Genomic DNA, 19,098 nt, shown 5'->3' on the forward strand with positions numbered 1-19,098 from the left:
ATTTATCACCTTGTATAGTGCCTGCTGCTGCTGCTGGCTGCTACTGCTACAAATGACAACAGATCACGTGATAAAAATTAAAAAAAAAAACCAGACATGAAAAAGCATAATCAAATTGAGCGCTGAGAATCAGTCGTTGTAGTTGCGTCGTTTGATGAGCTGTCAATTTAAATTCACGTTTATGGTAATTTACCATTGGTAAATACACCAGCGACTGATTATTGTGCGACATAACAATACACCGGCGGTGGATTGACTGATGAATGCGGCTGCCGAAACACAAATTTACAGTAGATGATTATCGTTCAATAATAAATGAATGAGTATTCTCGTGCTCTCCTTACGTGCGTACGTGCTCTCGATGCCACTTGTTTGGCTTCGGCCGACTGTGTTTCTGAATGTGTGCTGCTGCTGCCGCTGCTGCTGCCTGGCGCGCTGAGCGAACTGAAAAGTTCGCAATGATCGTGCTCATTCCATGCGGACGAATTCATCCGACGTGTACACATTCCGTTTATTGGAAAGAAATCGATACGAATCAGTGAATCCGTATGTCGAAACGCTCACATGTGAAACATTTCGAATGGCACTGAGAGCGAGAGAGGCTGAGTCTTTTGTAGACCCATGTGGCTGATGCAGCATTCAGCATAAAAAATGTATGCACAAACATTAAACCAACAACAAGAGTAAATGAAGCTGCAGCGGCTTGATGATGAGAGCATGTGAGCGTCGAGTATTTGATTTTCCAAACACACAAAAGTGAGTAAAACAAGAGCAAATCGGCAGCTTGTTTACTCTCTCGTGCTGCTGTGTTGTTTGCTGTTTGTGCATTGGATGCGGTTGGTTGGTTTAATCGGCTGTGTTCGCGCTACCATAGCGTCACATAATAATAATGAACTGTGATATTCCCATCTCACTCAGTGACGCAACGCAAGTGACGACGAGCACGAAACGCAACCGTAGACTGACGACGCGCTCGCTTGGCTCTCTCTCTCTCTCTTTTTCTCTCCTTTTCAACACAAACCAACCCGACTAATTCGGCAATTCGTGTTAGTCGTACGAGAGCTGCACATTGAGTAGCTTCACCTCATTCGCACCGAAAAGAGAGTGGAAGATTCGCTGTCGAACGCATTCACACCGAATACAATAAGAAGAAGCAGAGAGAAAAAAACGAAAAAATATTGAATTTCCTTCACGATTTTTGTAGTGTTTCAAATCAGTTAGTCAGTCAGTCAGCCAAAGACATCATCTAAATGTATACATAATCCGAATGTGCTCTCTCTTTGCGGTATAGCCAATAAATTTTTTTGTATCATTGCTTTTCGAAAAATTCTGTGTGTGCGATTTTTTTTTATTCTTCGTCTCTTTACATTTTATTTTGAACAACCAACATTGTCAGAACAGTGCGTCGATTCATGCGAATGCTCACACATTTGATATTCGGTCGTGATTTGGTATTTTATGATATTTTGTTCAGTGTATCTAGAAATCGATTCAGTCTGTGCAAAAGAGCATAAACCAAGTTAGTTCATTAGTTCACTTCGAAATACAATATTCGTATTTGTGTTTAATGCAAACGTGTTTTGCGTTGGTTTTCCTTTATATTCGTTCTTTTTATTCTTTTTTTTCTGGTTTTTCTTCTTCTTTTGCTTCCATCTGATAATAATCATTCATGAGAAACGAATAATAAAGCCACAAAGACCCTTCGAAATATAAATCGTCGAAATAATGTTGGATTAAAATCCATCGTGTTTTCAATGAAATTTATACCTCGGTACGCGCGTACAATGGTGAAATGTGTGTGTGTGTATGTCTGTATGTGCGTAGAACTGTGGTGTGGAGGAGTGTGCTTTTTGTGCGTTAAGAAATTGTGAAATAAAACGAAGAACGAGAGATTTTACCAAAGAAACAAAAAAACGACGAAATTAAAATGAAACCAAACAAATCGAGAAATTAAAACCATTTAACTGGCAAAATTGTGGCGAGTAATTTACGTATCGATGGTCCTTGATTGATTGAACGACATCGATCAATTGAGTCCATACTAAATATAGGATTGTGTCTATCTCTGGATACATGCACATCACGACAACGATATGGCGTCGATGAAAAAAGATTTGCCTGACAGAATTTAAAGTTAAAATAAAACATCACTACCAGAACAGAGCGAGAGAAAAAATATTGTCGACGAAATTGAAAAACTCGAAAATAAACGAGCATCGCATATATTGTGTAGCATCGCAACATCGGTCACAACGATGTAAAATGCGTACCAATAAATTTTTACCAGATTTTTTTCGTTCGTTCGTTCATACTTTTTACACTCTCCCTGTCGGCCCGAGATGTGATACACAGTGACACCCGCTCCCTCTCTCTCGCTATCCATACGCACCAAAATGTCAGTCCTGTACTGAACACAAAAAATACATAACGCAAATTTTCCCTTATTATTCACAAGATGAAATACGCGCTCCGTTATGTGCATGTAATTCAGTTTTGTTAGACAGGAAGAGAGAGAGAGAGGGCCGAGAGCATGAACCGACCCGAAGCCAACCAAAACGTCAAATATTCCGTCTTATATACTTATTTTTCGGCAATGGTAAATGTTGGAACATATATATGTGGCAACCAGAGGGAATGTATGTTGGCAACGATTATTATGAATGTGGTGTAGCGCCAGCCATGTCTCTCTTGCTCAATGAAGTTCGCAGCTGAAACATGAAATATTTCGGGGGATGAAATTAATTCCTTCATTTAGATGCTGAATTGTCTTCTTGTGTTTCGTGGTGAGCGTGAAAAGAGGGTTGTAAATGCGATAAGCGATTTCTGATACTAGGCTTCTGCCTAGGCTGCCACTGCTGCAACCGCTTTTCCCTTCGACATTTTTCAAGGCTCTATCTCTCTTCTACCGCTCGAATATACACATTTATTTTATGACATTCCACATTTTTCAACGAGGAGCGACTAAAACACTTGTGCGAACCTTCTAAGATTCCTCCTACTAAGTGTTTTGCGAAGTACTTTTTTATAGATTTCAAAACGATTATTTTACTTTCATGAACATTTTCAAAGTTTCGTCAGCCGTATACCCATATAAACGCGTTGCTTACTTTGTTTTGTTTCATTTTTTTTCACTGTTTTGCCTGGTTTCTTGAACCGGTTTTCATTAAAAAGTGCTCACAATGTTATTTTACTTGAGGACAAGCCGAAAAAAAAGTGGTTAAACTGATTATAAAACAATTATTTAGGTTAAATTCAATGTACTCAGCGTTCAAGAGATCGAAGTGCATTAAATTAAAAGAGCGCATAACGTACTTGAGTGTTGTAATGCATTGCACATGTGGAATTTCAGCACGGAACACGTTTCATGATGATGAGTCGCTTGAAGAACATATTGAAGCAACTTGAATGTCTTTGAAATGCATTCAGTTTTTTTTTCGTTATTTTTACAAACCAACAAATAGGTATAATAAGAAAAAAAACATTTTTTTTCTCTAAACGATAGGGAGAGAGCGAGTGAGTGATTCCATTCAGAAGGAAATGAATATGGTACGAGTGAAAATGTTAGGGAATGTGCTTGACTTTTATCACAAACGAAAACTTAAAGTGATTCAAAGATAGAAAATGCCATAGTTTTCCATCGGTGGAAAAACCAACTCAAGTGGAGTTATGCAAACATTCACAAACCAACAGTAACATAAAGACTTCGAGCTGGAGCACAGAGAGGCAACGATGAAAAAGGAATGTGTTCTATGTGTGTGTGTGTGTGTGTGTGTGTGTGTGTGTGTGTGTATGTGCAAGAGTTTGTGTGAAGCAAATGAAAAACCCATTTGGACTTTTAAATGTCGACAACCGGAAACTGTTTACTATGCACGAATATCAACGACGATTTCAGCACACTCCATTTTCGTGTTTTGTGTTGATTTCCATTCCTTTCATTTCTTTCCATCCTACTCTTTTCTTTCTTTCGCGCGTGTGTGTGTGTATTATGAGAGTGCTAAATATCTATAGCTAACATATGCTTGTGTTTCCTGCAGCTCAACATCATCATCAACGTGTGTCACGAATGGCAATCCATTGTCGTGCTATACTGTGAACAGGATTCCCGCATACACTGAGTAGAGTGTGTGTGGTCGTGGAGTGTGTTCTGTGATTTTTCGTTTTTTATTGAGACTTGGGAAACATTTTATATTGCGGCAGAAATGTCTTATCGAATAATTAATACAAAACCTCATCGAATCGACATAAATAACTAGTCGCTGTCTGGGTGAATTGGCCGATAGTGAATGACAGTTTTATTTAGTTTTTCCGAGGCAAATTCAGCATTATTCAACCGCCAATCGAAAAGGTGAGTACGAACGCAATTTCAATTTCTTGATTTATATCTCGACCATTAGCTGATTCGATTGGCTGGAAAATCGAATGACCAATCGACCGACAAGAAGTTAGCAATTTCCCGAGAACCAATTCCATACGGAACCTATCGCACTCCAGCCATTTGAAATTACATTTTTTACTTCACCCCATCCAAGCAATCATGTGCGGGGATTATATACCTACATTGAAACAATCCACCGTCGTGCGGTGCGCAAAAACAGCAATGTTGATTTCCCAATAAAATATGCATAAAGAAAGAAAAGGTTTATTAGGCAATTATGGTCAGATATATAGAACAGAGAGCGGTTACCAATACGGATACCAAACAACTGTGTATAATTCCATCGTACGAACACGCAGAACGTTGACCCTTGTTGAATCCAATAATGTGGCGATTTCATTTCAAATCAATACCGTGAGGTTTTCATACGGAAATCATAGAACTGAAAAGATTGTCTATTTTCATAATTTACGACTGTCAATGCACTGTTTTTCCCTCCAAGGAAATCAACCATTCATTCTGTATGGATATTTGTATGTACGAACGTTCTTTTCGTATTCATTGAATGCTATTGAAATTTTTCCTCGATTTTTCTCTCTAACGAAAAAGCGTGATTTGAATTTTTCCTCAAATGTGAATGGATTTCGATCCAAAAATATTTGTCAGATGTTTTATTCTCTTCTATCGCTTGCACATGTCGAAAAGTGCCGTCGAAATAACTTCAAACGGCATGATGAAAATCAACAGCAATAACAATAACAACAACAACAATGCCGACGACTGCAGTAACACAAAACCGAAAATTTGATTCGATCACTTGGCTTTGAAACGTGTTTGTGTGCTGTGCGGGTTTATTTGATGCCTTTCTTCTTCTTCGCATACACAGCGTATTATATTGGCAGAAAGTTAAAGAAAATGAACAAACTTGAATTTCAACGATAACCTTCAATGATTGTGTAGCAGACGCGTCTGGCTTTGGCACTGCCAGTGAGCGATTTAGCCGCAAACCCAAAGTTCATTATGCTTTTGTTGAATATTGTTGTTTACATCGTAATCATCATCATCATATGCACGATTCATCCATTTTAAACTGAATCGAATTTCAGTTTGTGGCTTGGCTTTGTGTAAATTCCCAATTTTCTTGTGCCTCATGTGTGTGATGTGATGTGATGTGATGTGTGTGTGTGTGTGTTGAAGATTTGTTTGTCTTGCAATATATCCTCGTCAAAATTGGATTTTCCCCATATGGAGACAGCGCACATAGCACAAACACAACATTTCGTTAAAATAATTTCTTTAAATAAATGGAATAATAAACGAATGAACGAACGTACAAAATGACTGAATAAGCAAATCAAACTTTAATTAGTTCAGCTTTTTTGTATAAATAGGCCACAACCACGGAATAATTTAATTCATCAATTTTCTTTGAAACGAAGAAGAAAAAAAGTATAAAATAAATTGTTGAAGCGACAGCGACAGCGACAGCAATAGCTCCAGCAACAGCAACGTTGGCTGAATGGCTCCATGTGCCATTCGTAATGATTGCGTGCCCAGTATGATGTGTACGTGTGTGTGTGTTTGTGTATTTATATAGACACGCTGAAATCAGTGTCTATGATAATCGATTTCCTATCTATCGTTGTACATTGTTGCCTACTGTCTCTCTCTTCGACTGCGGTACGCACTCACAGTTTCATGTTTTATTTATAAATATTTACTGAAGGCGGCTATGTTCGTTCGTTCGTTGCTCACCTCGCCGTTGTGCTTCATAAATATTGCACATGGTATTATTATATTTCTCTTCATTCGATCTTTGCCTGAATTGATGTGATGTTTTCAAATTATTGTTTATTGACCCAAAAATACGAAAGAATTGCATGTTTCTGCTGCTTTTTTCTTCCTCTGTTGCGGTTGGTATTTAGCGAACGAATTTATACGTTGGCACATGGCCATCATCATATTATATGAAATAGAAGGTTCACGCGACTCGCGGTCACTGTTCATTTGGCTGGGGTGGTTATTCGCTTCTGCAACGTGATCGATTTAGCTCGTGGCAAATGAATACAAATTCATTCAAAATCTTGCTGGGTGTTGTTGCCACTCTATGTTTGGCCCATTCATGCGCAACACGCAAAAAAAAGTGCCTACAAGAACGCATCAATTCCAAAACCATATCGGAATTTCGGCGTAAAACTCCGAATTAAATTAGCTCATATTTCATTAGTCATGCTGTAATTTCATCCGGATGGATTTTTTTATCTTCATCGTTCTTCTTCTTCTTTTTTTCGTAAATTACATTTTCAGATGCCTGGTTTAATTGTGTTTCGTCGACGATGGTCCGTTGGTTCGGATGATTTGGTCGTGCCTGGGGCATTTATGTTCACAGTTCACTTCATTTGGTGAGTATGAATCATGATTTTATTTTCTACTACTATCGCTGCTGATGCTACTGATGCTCTTGTTGATTTTGGAATAAAAAGCTCGGATTTTGTCTGATTTATCGGCTAAAAGTTGAGCCGAGAAGCGGAAACATATTTCCTCTTTGCTTCGCAAAATGTTTGCATAATCAACATTCATATGACATATACAAAACTGATGGTGATGTGTAGCCACAGTGCACACATCACGTCCAGAGTACGATGATGCATCTTTCGTCGAGTCTCTGCCAAAAGAAAAATAGCGAAAGCGAATGAGATTGAAATGAATGAAAAGGCTAATCCACATCTGTATCTTTTGTCACATTCACAGGCTTATCATTTTGTCGTTGTCAGTTATATACTTAGAATATGATCGGTCCAACAAACCCATAGAGCTGTTGTTTTTCTATAAAATCGGATATATTTGCATACTTGTTGGTAAGTTATTTATCCAATGGCATGACATGTCGATATTTTTCAATCCTTGAGGAAAATATCCCCAGCATGTTTTTGCAAAACAATCAAAAATTTATCGAGTTGAACTTTCTCTCTATGTGTGTGTATGGAACATTAATACAAAAACCTCTTTTGCACTTTTTGTCCTGTCCATCCATTTTACGTGTCATACAGTTTCGATGTGTATAGAGCTTGGAATATGCATAATTTCAATGCGAGGAAGCATTTTGGATACAACGCCAAGAGTCAACATTCATTATTGGCTCTACGGCAAACTGAGTAAGTTTATATTCCATTCTGTTGTTTTATTTTTTTTGAAAAATAATTAACGGACGACAATTAGACGAAGCAAGCGAACGAAGCACGAGCGGGATGAGTGTGGGCGGGAAGAGTGACCACAGGTCACATTGGCAATTTGCGATACGAATGGAAACGTTTTAACCCGCTTATTAAACAAACATTTGGATTATTTATTGATGTTACATAAAATAAAAACAAGTGCAATTTCGAATAAAATCAATCATCTAATGAATTTGCACCAGTTTTCATCTAAATGTTGAAATTATTAAAACAGAAAATTGCATTCAATCTTCTAAACAATTATATGTGAACCAAATTTTAGATTTCCCAACACTCGTTCGACGCAAAACATAATAACACAACCATAACCACCACCATGACATTTCGATCGATATATCGATTCGATTCACATTAACACATCGTTATTGAATTAGTTGCTTTGGAAAAAAGTCATTTCTTTTCACTTCTAATCCGATTTTCCTTCGCTTGTTTGTTTCTTCTTTGTTTTTCGTTTCCATTTTCTGTGACTGATGATTCCGACATGACATGGTATTGGAAACGTTGATTTGCTTTGCTTTCTGCCGATGCCGCCATCGTTTCGCAGTTATGATTATCGTTGATGTAGCATGGCTCACATTGGGCGTGTATTGGCTCATCAAATTCTATATCATCGTTCAAATTGGCGAAGCCAGAGAAATTATGCTTGGTAAGTAAAAACCGCACACCGACTTTTAGTTGGCGGTTGGACACACTTCTCAATCGTATTATCGTTGAAAATTATGAAGGATGAAGTTTCACTGAATATGACACTCATACTGTTATGAATCACAGCGCTATTTACTCAAAGAAGAAACTTTCTCTTACTCATATCTCTTGCCTTTTTCACTTTATTTCGGTCTATTTTATATATAGGATTAGTCATATGTAGCTGGGCCGTAATGCTGAGTATTTTGATAACAATTTGGTGTACGTTCGACGCAGCCGGACGTTCTTGGGTGAAAATGAAGAAATACCAACGGTCAATGCGTGAGTCTGAATCAAGATTCAATTATAAACGCAGTGGTAGCATGAATCGCAACTGGAGACAAAGGTGTGTAGTTAATCTAATCTCAAGCATCTTTCATATCAGTTATTGAATCTTTTAGCAATTAAATTGCGGGTGAAATTCGGAAAAATTCATTGCAAACAAAAGCACGTCCAATTTCATTTCTCAGTAATATTTTTATGGTTTGGTTTTTCCGTATAGGAAAGTGATTCGTGCTTATCAAGACAGCTGGGATCATCGGTGTCGTTTACTGTTCTGCTGTATGAGTTCATCGGAGCGAAATCACAATTCATTCGCTGACATAGCACGATTGCTGAGCGATTTCTTCCGTGAGTTGGACGTTGTGCCATCGGATGTCGTTGCCGGTTTGGTGCTGTTGCGAAAATTTCAAAAGCTTGAACGTCAAACCATAGTCAGACAGGTAATTGGGTAAAACTTATTTAATTGATTTGATTACACCGCAACTAATCGAATAAACTTTATTTCATTCCGCTGCACACAAACACACACACACACACAGAAAAAGAACGGAACTTATGAGTTTTTGAGTGGTGTCCCAGTCAACGAACGTACACGATTCCTTAGACTTAACGATCCCAAAGACTACGAACATTTTCAGGTAAAATCACACACACACACAGTGGTTGCTACGCGCTCGTATACCACATACCCTAATTTGATTATAATGTAATTTGGTTTTCATATTTTCCAGATGGTGATACACTTTATGCACTATGCCCTGAGCGCATATGGTTGGCCTATGTTCTTAATGACACACTCAAAGACTGGAATGTGTCAATTGTGTACGAAAGTTCGATGCTGTTGTTTCTCTTGTTGTCGCAGTAACAAAGAAACCACCGATATTATCGACGATAATTGCTGCTACTGCAATTATGCGGCGATGAAACGAATGCTGAAAATGACCGAAGCCGAAGTGATTTATACAACGTTTCACGTGGATGTAGGTGAAACGCCATTCTTTGTGGCCGTTGATTATAAGAAAGAAAAGATTGTGGTCAGTATTCGAGGGACGTTGAGCATGAAGGACGTGCTCACCGATTTAAATGCCGAAGGAGAGGTGTTACCACTTGAACCACGTCGTGACGATTGGGTCGGACACAAGGGAATGGTTCAAGCTGCCGTCTATATACGAAATAAATTGGAAGACGAGAATTTGTTGCAGCGAGCCCAACAGCATAATCTCGAACGGAAAACAGACCAATTTGGATTGGTGATTCTCGGACATTCACTAGGTGCTGGAACAGCGGCCATTCTTTCGATTTTGCTAAAACCACAATTTCCATCATTGCTATGCTATAGCTATTCGCCACCCGGAGGTATACAGTCACTGTTTTATGTCATATTAACTATCAAAATAGTCATTGCTCCATTTTTCCAACTGTTTTACTTTAATACCATGTTTTTTCTACACTTTTCTAATGTTGTTTTTTTCGCTCTATTTTCTCTGTATTTTCCTTTTGCCGCCGTTGTAACCACAGGATTACTGAGGTAAGAATTTCATATTGTTCGCTCAAGCACAATTGTCTTGTTGTTTTTTTTTCGAGTTTTAAAACTCGGCCAAGTGCTTATCAAAGCCACAGTAATATTTTTCAATGGCAGTAAACTCAAAGAGCGTTTATTTTGTTTCTCTGTTCACAGTATGCCAGCAGTTGAGTACTCAAAGTCGTTTATAACATCGGTAAGACTCGTTATATTTTGAACTATCATAAATCCAAACTTAACGATCATTAAAAAGGATTTAAGAGCATTTTGATTCCATTCTTTACAAAGTTTGCATTACATTCTTCCATTCCGCTTTTTTTTTAAACTGTCCAGGTGGTCGTTGGCAAAGATGTTGTGCCGCGCATCGGTTTATATCAAATGGAAGCACTTCGGGCTGATTTGATCAATGCCATCAAACGAAGTGTTGACCCAAAGTGGAAAACTATCACATGCTCGATGATTTGTTGTTGTAATATTGTGCCAACGTCGGTGCTTGAAATGAGCAGTCATGATGCCCATGTAAATAATTACGAACAGGTGAGTTGGTTTGAACAATTTTTGGTTCAAGTGGCTCATTAAAAACTCTCGAACTGAAGAATGGATCTCTCGAACAAGAGTTTCGATAATAATGTGCAAACTTGTTCGGAAAACTAATGAAATTTGTTGAATGTTTTTCAATTTAAGGAGAGATATTCCGCCCGCAAAGCCAGTACCCATCCAAACGATAGTACGATAGCGTTGACACTGCACAATCCACTTTATCCGCCCGGTCGGATAATTCACATCGTTCGACATCATCCATCGCCCGAAGAGTAAGTTGCATCACATCTTTTTCCGTTTGTTTTTCATCAACGTCGCTTCATTTTTCTATGATGTAATTTTCATCACAATTCGCTTTTGGAGAAGAAAAAAACAACTCAATTTAATAATATCTATTCACGCCAATCATTCACTGCTTATTCGCAGAAAATCTCTTTTACTCTACTTTCATTCTCTCGCATTTTCATTTTAATTCGAAAAGAAACTAACTAATTGCTTCAACGCGTAAAACCAATAAAGTTAAACTTTGTAATAATGTTTATTAACATCACCGCTTTTTAAAAACTCAATTATCTGACACTATTTCGCTCGGAAATGTTTCGAGTGAAGTTATTTTAATCTCTCTATGTATCAGGTCAATATCGTAATATTAAAAAAAATAAAAGGAAACTAAAATAGTGTATGTGTGTGCGATGGTCAAAGCGAAATGATAAAATATTTTCCCTTTTTGAACTATATTTAAATACAAAATATGATGAGAAAAAAAAAATCATCAACAACAACAACAACAACCGAAAAACACAACCATAACAAATAAAATATTTTTGGTTTTACAGACAAAAATACGAGCAAGGCTGGAGGTACGATTCAAAATTAAAACTCTAACGAACTGCCTAAAGTATCACAAAATACACATACAAGAAAAAGCATAAACCTAGATTACTAACTAGTGCTTTTTTCTATATCTATCTATTTGTCTATGTGAACAAAAACCGCATTCAAAAATCGCAACTTAGAGACGGTTCTTATTTTACCTCTCCAGTTTCTATTTTGGTTTATATCTGTTTTTGAAATATTCTTCCTTATTAGTCCTGAGTTGATGGCTTTTTCTCGTTTGAGAACATGACTATGTATATTTGTTGAGCTCTAGTTATATTATATGAAACAATATTATTTTAACTCGTAGTAGACTTTTAGTGATGGGTTCTTGTACTCTTTTTTTTGGAACAGTTTGCATAGAGTAACGAATTCTAGTTTAAAATTGAAAATTAAAAGTTTGCCAAAGTAACGTACATATATATACATATAAGTGAACCATCTAATCAAATTTTGAATGCAAAACGGGTTATTTGTGAGAAAAGCCAGAAAGTGTTGTTGAAAACTCCTCTGTCGATTTTACCTCTCTCCCGATATATATACATATACCTCTCTTTCTCTCACTGTCTCTGTCTCTGTCTCTCTTTTTCATGCATGTGACCCGGAAAACCATTGAGATTGAAAAATCTCTGTAACTTCTATTCGCCTTTTGAACGAGAAAATTTCATGGTTGAGTGCATGAAATAAATGTGGCTGATAAAGCGGTTGCGATTAGAATATATAGTCTGTAGAAGTTGTTGGAGAGGATACTGGGAATTTCGTGTGCAAATCAAAATTTGGCATTTGTATAATTGGACCGAAAACAGGAGGGTTGTGTGAATGAATGAGGCTCCATTTGATTTTCTATACTCATACCGAATTAATAATGCATGTTGGTTTATATTTGTATTCATCTAATATTTGGAGCGTGAAAACTTCAGGCCAGGGAAATGTGTGTGTGTGTCTATTCTTTGATTCAGTTTGTCTTTCGAAAATCGGAGACAAAACAAACAAAGAATGTTGAACCAAGGAAGATGACGAAGAAAATCGAATCAAATTGGTTGACATTTCCCGGGGTGATAAGATGAAGGTCGCTCATTTGGCTGTTTTTGCTGTGTGGAATTTCATATTAAAATATTCGTTCATTATTAATTTAGTGGGCATGAGAAATTAACCATTCCCTTTTTATATACTATATTTGAAATCATTTTTATTGCTCTCTCTCTCTCTCTTGTTTGCTCTTTTATTCCTACTATTAACTCACATAAATATAAAACATCCATTTTGTGCGATTTGGTTTTCTCTCCTTTTATGCGTTCCATTCCATTTTTGAAAATCCACCAATGACATGAAGAGAAAGAAAGAAAATTTATATTTTTCCAATTCATCGTAAATTTTGCTTGTTATTCCATTTTATTCCGACTTCATCGTCATCGTCCTCGTGCCGGAATTACAGACAAGTATTGAAGACACATGAGCCGGTCTATCAAGCCATCTGGGTGGATAACATTGATTTCGACGAAGTGCTCATTTCACCAGCCATGATCCAAGATCATATGCCAGATACAGTGCTCGCTGCGCTTAATAAAGTAAGTAAAAATGGTTCAGTTTTATGTATACATCCTTATCACCATACCCAATGTGTATTTTATGTACGCTCTGCTCTCATTTCACTCTCCTTTACAGCCACAATTATTTGCCGTTTTTATTATTGATTTGTTGTTGTTTTTGTTTTTTTTTCTTTTGTTTCGGTAGTAATACTTTCGCTTTTACTCTTACTCACACTTTATCCGCTGTTTTTACACTTTTTCTCACTCACTCAGAGATGTTCTCTGCTAGAAACCGTGTTATGTAGACATTATGTTGTGGTATGTGCACTGTGTGTTTTGCGTGTTAGTGCAAATAAATTTCATAAGCAAATCTATGTATGATTTGCATTTTCTTTTGTTTAACTTTTTGTTTTTTTTTTCTTTCTCAAAACCTTTGTTCGCACTCTATATGTATATTCAATGTTTACACTTCAATTCGACTTAACCATTTCCTCGGTGTGTTTATGTGATATCAAACCGAGTTTATCATTTTTGTTTTGGTTTTTATGATTTTCTCGCACACCATGTTATGCGAAGCGTTTTTCCGTCATGAAAAGACTTAATAGGACCTCCATCATACTTGAAAGCACATCTAGTATCATATCCAAATAGACTTTATCCCCCCCCAAAAAAAACTCGTATCAACATTTACGATCATTATGAATGACGCTGTTTACCGTTTGTAGCAGAAAAAAAAGAAATTCCGTTTTTGTAGTCATCTGAGCTTAATTCGCAAATTACTCTTTCTCTCTCTATCTCTTTCATTCTATATTCCTGAATGCTCCACTGTTTTGCTTGTTTGTTGCTTCACACTCTCACTTTATATCTTTCCATTCAGTTGCTTTTTTATTCTTCCACCTCCCTTCGAATCTATCTCTCTATAGCTCTTTTGCTCCTTCCCCTCCGAACAATGTTTTCGAAACGATTTTCTAACTGTGAGAATGTCATACGATTGATTGAACAAAACAACTTCTTCAACAGTAATTTGATAAACCTGAATGAACATTTCCATATCAGATTTTTGCCATTATACATATTCTATTCGTGTAGGCTTTAACTAATTTTTGTTCTGTTACCAGAAAATACGACAAATTATATACAAAATATTTGATTGAAAAGGGCGTTCGCCCGCCAAAAAACAAAACAGACAACAACAACAAAACAATACAAAAAACCAAAAACCAACTTGTGTGATTCATCTCTAATTTGATTAAAAAAAACAAACATCTCTCTATCTCTCTTCATTCTGTGCATTCAATATTTAACATCACATGACACAAATTGTATTCTGTAGGTAGTTCATTTCAAAGATCGGCCTCTAAAATACGCCAACAATTGTACGGGCTCTACAGCTACCTTAAATTCGATATCCAGACCCATTTATGATACCAGGTACTTGATCAATTTATTTTTGTTATCATTTTATTTTCGTTTATCTTATTTCGTTTCGTTTTGTTTCGTTTTTTTTTTACATGTTTTGTTTGATTTTTCTGTTTTATTTTTATCATTTTTGTTTTTGTTCCGTTGGTTGGATGGATGCAATCTATTGATTTTCCCTTTATTTGGCGATTGAGTGTTATATACATAACCAAAAATCCAATTAATATCTAAAAATAGCGTTTTATATAGTCTGGAATGAACGTCTCTGTTTCGAATTTGAAAATAAAATAAAATAAAATAAAAGGTTGGAATTACATTTTGTTAGCTAAATAATTAATATCCGACGTAAAAATACCCCTCAATCCATACTCTCTCTCTTTCGTACAGAGTGTATGATATAATCATTAAAGAGATTTAGTTCGTAGAAACGAGTTTAGGTAATTAACTAGAATCTTATATACTCTCTCTGTGTGTATTGAATTTCAGTTTGAGTTCCGTTCTGTTGTTTTCTTCATTCTGTTAGTGTTTATTCAGTTATAATTTGATTTTCTATGTGCTTGAAGTCGAAAAATAACGTGATGATTTTGACACCGTACATTGACGAGCAAGAAATGTCGTTCATGTTTTTAAATTTAAATCAGTAACTACGTACTCGTTGAGTTGTGAATTTCTAAACTGACTTAGAATAATAATACGTTCATTTTTTGTTAAATTTTTCACGTTAGAAAATAGTTTAGTGATTTTGTTGTTACCTTAGGCCACTCTTCATTTTTTTTTGCCGTCCAATTTTTATTTAGTAGTGAAAAAAAACAATTACTCAACAAATTCTTTTCCCAAGCATCAATAACATCCAAATGAAATCGCACGAATCTTAGTTGTTGTAGTTGCAAAAAAAAATCGATAATTTAATTAATCCAAAATAGAACTATTAGCATCATTGCAAATGGTCAAATCAAATTAGCCGTGTCTTATTAATTCACTTTCGATAAGCACGTTCGTCCTTGCGATTACATACCCATACATTTAGATAGACTGTGTCGTCTGTCCAAGTAGATAATTGCTCATGTTTGTTTGTTTACACGTTGTCTCAATCAATATATCTATCTCTCTCTCTCTCTTTGTCTCTCTTGTTGTTTCTGGTATGTATTTGATGTGGCTTTGAAGCTTAATTAAACGATGTTGTTTGCGCTTTGATTATTTTTGTAGGTTATAACAACGCACGGCCCACGCAAGCCTCAACGTCAATCTTCGAATGTTAATTTGTCAATTGAGTCGGATTTGAATGATATGATGATGACGCCAAATTCGCAACAAGTGTGCTTAGAAACATCGTTTACATCATTGCAGAGTCCTGGCGTTGGTGGCGAACCATTCCCATTAATTTCATGTTCAAGCAAAGCATCATCGATGGCTGGCAGTTTGTTCAGCCGTAGTCAGTTAAATTCCATATTGCACTATGATGCGGGTAGCACACACGATGAACACATGATTGGGCGCAGCACATCAGCCGGTCCGAGCGAGGCAACCACTGTGATATTAGCCGATCACTCGAATCGAACGAAAAGTGTTGCATTCGATATAAAAAGTTCAGGTCCATCCACAACATCACCGTCACCCAATATCTTCTTAAAAAGTATTTTACATCGACAAGCGAACGAGGCGAAAAAGAAAGCGCCCGTTGAACCGCCACCAGCGCCACCGTCCAAACGACCAACACCGCGGAAAATTGATTTTGTCCAAGACGATTGGATTGGTATTGCACCGTTGGCCAGTCCGGAAACACTCTCCGAAATATCCAGCATCAGTTCACGAACTAGTTTGGCATTCAATTTGGCATCAAGCATTGAAAACTATTTGCATCGGCTCGCCTCGCCACCAGCAAACCATTTCAATATCGATAATAACGAAAATGATCTCATGGAATCTCAGCTACATACACCGAAAGTGATGCGCAGAGCACCGAAAATTATCGGCAATCTGTCGACATGCGCCGATGATTGGCAATCCGTGGACAAGTATAAGCGAATGGGTAAAATTTTCATCACAAATCCAGTGCCTTTGTTAAGCAGCGATTCGAGTGGCGACAGTTTTGAGTCAACGCATAGTCTTACGAAAAAATCCATGCGCTGTACAACGAATGCCGCCAGCGAAAATTCCAAATCGGCCGATAATTTAGACAACGATCGTACACCGATCAGAAATGCATCGATTAGTACAAATAAGTTGACGATGAGCGACAGTGCCATACTGGATGGATGCAATTCCAAGTGTCCGCGATGCCCGTGCATACGGTCAACAGTATTGTTACGGGTACAGTGTTGCCGACGCAGCGATCACAGTTGGTGCATGGAAATGCCGGATGAGCCACAGAATCAGACCAGCTCAAGTGACACCTATCATAGTGCATTCTCATCGTTGGCAACCATCGAAACTTATCCGCCACAAACCATTTTACGGCCATTGCCAAGTGGCGTACTTGAATCACACTTTGAATATCTACCGATTTATACGGATAATACACCGAATGAATCCACTTCATTGCTACCGGCGTCGATGCGTTCACCGAAAATCGTCAAAAAGATGGACAAACCGGTGAACAATGGCAACAAAAAGGATGCCGGTTTCAAGCGATATGCCAACGAATATGAAAACGAACGGCGCACCACACGCAACGACTCTCTTCCATTGCTAGCTAATTTAGTCGAGCGAAGTTCACCAAATAGCTTTAACCGACGCAGAAACCACACTGTTTATCCAATCACCTCATCACCGCGATATTCACCATCCAAACGTACCGAAAGCAACGTATAAAGATGCGACATTTGCACGGCGTGCATAACCCCAGATAGTATACCAGTAGCCATGTAATCCAATAAGTAGAGAAATCATTCTTTTTGTAGAAGAAATTTAAAAATCACATACAACTGTGCTCATTTAGTCATTTTATTGTGCCAAACTTAACGAGCAAATTTGACACTCTCAAAGACGAACAAAAGAAGTAGGAGAAAAAAGAAGAAGAAGAAATAAGTCCTCGCACGCTTTATTTACACACGTCGAGAAACATACATATATATCGTTTATGTGAATGATACAAATCGGCATCGTCTCGAAATATGTGAATTGTTTTGTTTTTTTGAGAAATGAAAACAATGTGTATCTTAATTTTTCAAGAGATTGGTCTATAGATACAAAAAAATTTAAAATGAAAATGAATATATAAAAGAAAATTGTTTGAATTAGACGTTATTTATGAAAAAAGAATATTTAAGAAAAGAAAAACAACAAAAAAACGATCGACTGGTCGATTACAGAAATACTGTGTGATTTTTATTTATTGTTTTTTTTTTGTTTAGACTTTAACTTATTTTTTTCTTTCATCGGCAGCTATTCTAATTAATTTTGCAATCAGCTCGGAAATAAGACAAATTCATGAACGTTTTTTGTGTTTGCAATTAAATGTATGAATTTATATGAACAAAAAAATGTCATTTTTCAACTTGATATTTAAAATGAAGAATTTTTTTTTTAATTATCAAAAAAAAAAACACAATAAAATCCATGACGATTGGTTTCATTCAAGCGACGATAAAAAAAACAATACAATTTTACAATAAACAAAAGGACAAAAAACAATTGCTGTGTAGTTTAATGTTGGATAGTGAAAATGTTTTAAAATGTAATGCCTATTGTCCATCCTCGAAATAGTTATATCGACCCTTGGGAAAACTAGAAATAGTTCAGATTATTTGGAAATCGTAGATCAAATCATGTTAATCCATCAAATTCTATACCATTACATATACACATAAATTATCGAAAACAGAAATTACTCAAAATCAATTTTAAAATTTCCTTCCGATAACATCAACATTGATTCTAAATTTTTCTTACAAGTCGTTTGATACAGAAAAACCAACATATTCAACAGTTCACGATTAAATTCAATATCTCTTTTTACGTAACTTGATCTACAAATCTTTCAATTATTGCAACATTTTAGTGAAATAAATCGAAAAAAAAAACAAAACAAAAGACACACAGAGAGCAATTCTTTGAGTCATGATGAACATTTATTAATTATATATGGTGAACGAGATCTTTATGTTTTTAGTTTTTAGTGGATGCTGTGCAATTACCGGATCGTTTACATTAAGTAAACAATAAAAAAATTTAATAAGAATAATGAATAAAAAAGAATCTTTTTATAAATTGAATTTACCAAATAAGTGCAAGTGTTTATTTTAGTTTAGTAGAGAGTTGTATTCAATAAGACTTGTGACATAACAAATAAATTACATCTATTTGCAAATCAAAATCGGTTTCCGGTCATTTCTATGTAGGTTGGAACACATCGTGCGATTTTTTTAGACTTATGGACGAGATGAGAAAAAAAAGCCCTTAAAATTTGTTTCGCGAAGAAAAAAAAAAACACGTGGATTACCGTTTAACACTGCCATAGAATTGAACGACATCATAAATTGGTTCCATCATTCAGAATACTTCAAATGGGGAGCTCTAAATTTTGATGGTACAGTTTTTCGCGCTCTGCTTCATGATCTGTTAAAACTGAGAAAGAAATTGGTTGAAATCTTTTTAAACAAAAAAAGGCGTTGAATACACAAAAAATAAACAAAA

The 19,098-nt window shown here is 36.4% G+C and overlaps 1 protein-coding gene across 1 annotated transcript; it reads left to right on the forward strand.

Annotated features, from left to right (window-relative positions):
* The first annotated feature begins 1,039 nt into the window (after positions 1–1,039).
* Positions 1,040–17,274, forward strand: LOC129566328 (diacylglycerol lipase-alpha). Its single transcript, XM_055442164.1, has 17 exons — positions 1,040–1,285; positions 4,035–4,345; positions 6,683–6,777; positions 7,127–7,233; positions 7,426–7,530; positions 8,156–8,257; positions 8,464–8,641; positions 8,798–9,017; positions 9,117–9,215; positions 9,309–9,933; positions 10,096–10,105; positions 10,256–10,295; positions 10,433–10,636; positions 10,784–10,911; positions 11,476–11,499; positions 12,951–13,083; positions 15,670–17,274. Exons 3-17 carry the CDS (start codon positions 6,683–6,685, stop codon positions 17,272–17,274), a joined length of 3,675 nt encoding a protein of 1,224 aa, XP_055298139.1. The 5' UTR covers positions 1,040–1,285; positions 4,035–4,345.
* The last annotated feature ends 1,824 nt before the right edge of the window (positions 17,275–19,098 follow it).

Source organism: Sitodiplosis mosellana, unplaced genomic scaffold, assembly GCF_009176505.1.
Source record: "Sitodiplosis mosellana isolate CC-2019 unplaced genomic scaffold, AAFC_SMos_1.0 Smas_scaffold_3, whole genome shotgun sequence".
NCBI lineage: Eukaryota > Metazoa > Arthropoda > Insecta > Diptera > Cecidomyiidae > Sitodiplosis > Sitodiplosis mosellana.

What these genes read in the sequence shown, in the direction of transcription:
- LOC129566328 (XM_055442164.1), top strand. Translation starts at nt 6,683, where the DNA reads ATGCCTGGTTTAATTGTGTTTCGTCGACGATGGTCCGTTGGTTCGGAT. An exon ending in ATATATTTGCATACTTGTTG is followed by an intron (nt 7,234 to 7,425) that starts GTAAGTTATTTA and finishes CGTGTCATACAG; the next exon opens with TTTCGATGTGTATAGAGCTT. An exon ending in AAATACGAGCAAGGCTGGAG is followed by an intron (nt 11,500 to 12,950) that starts GTACGATTCAAA and finishes CCGGAATTACAG; the next exon opens with ACAAGTATTGAAGACACATG.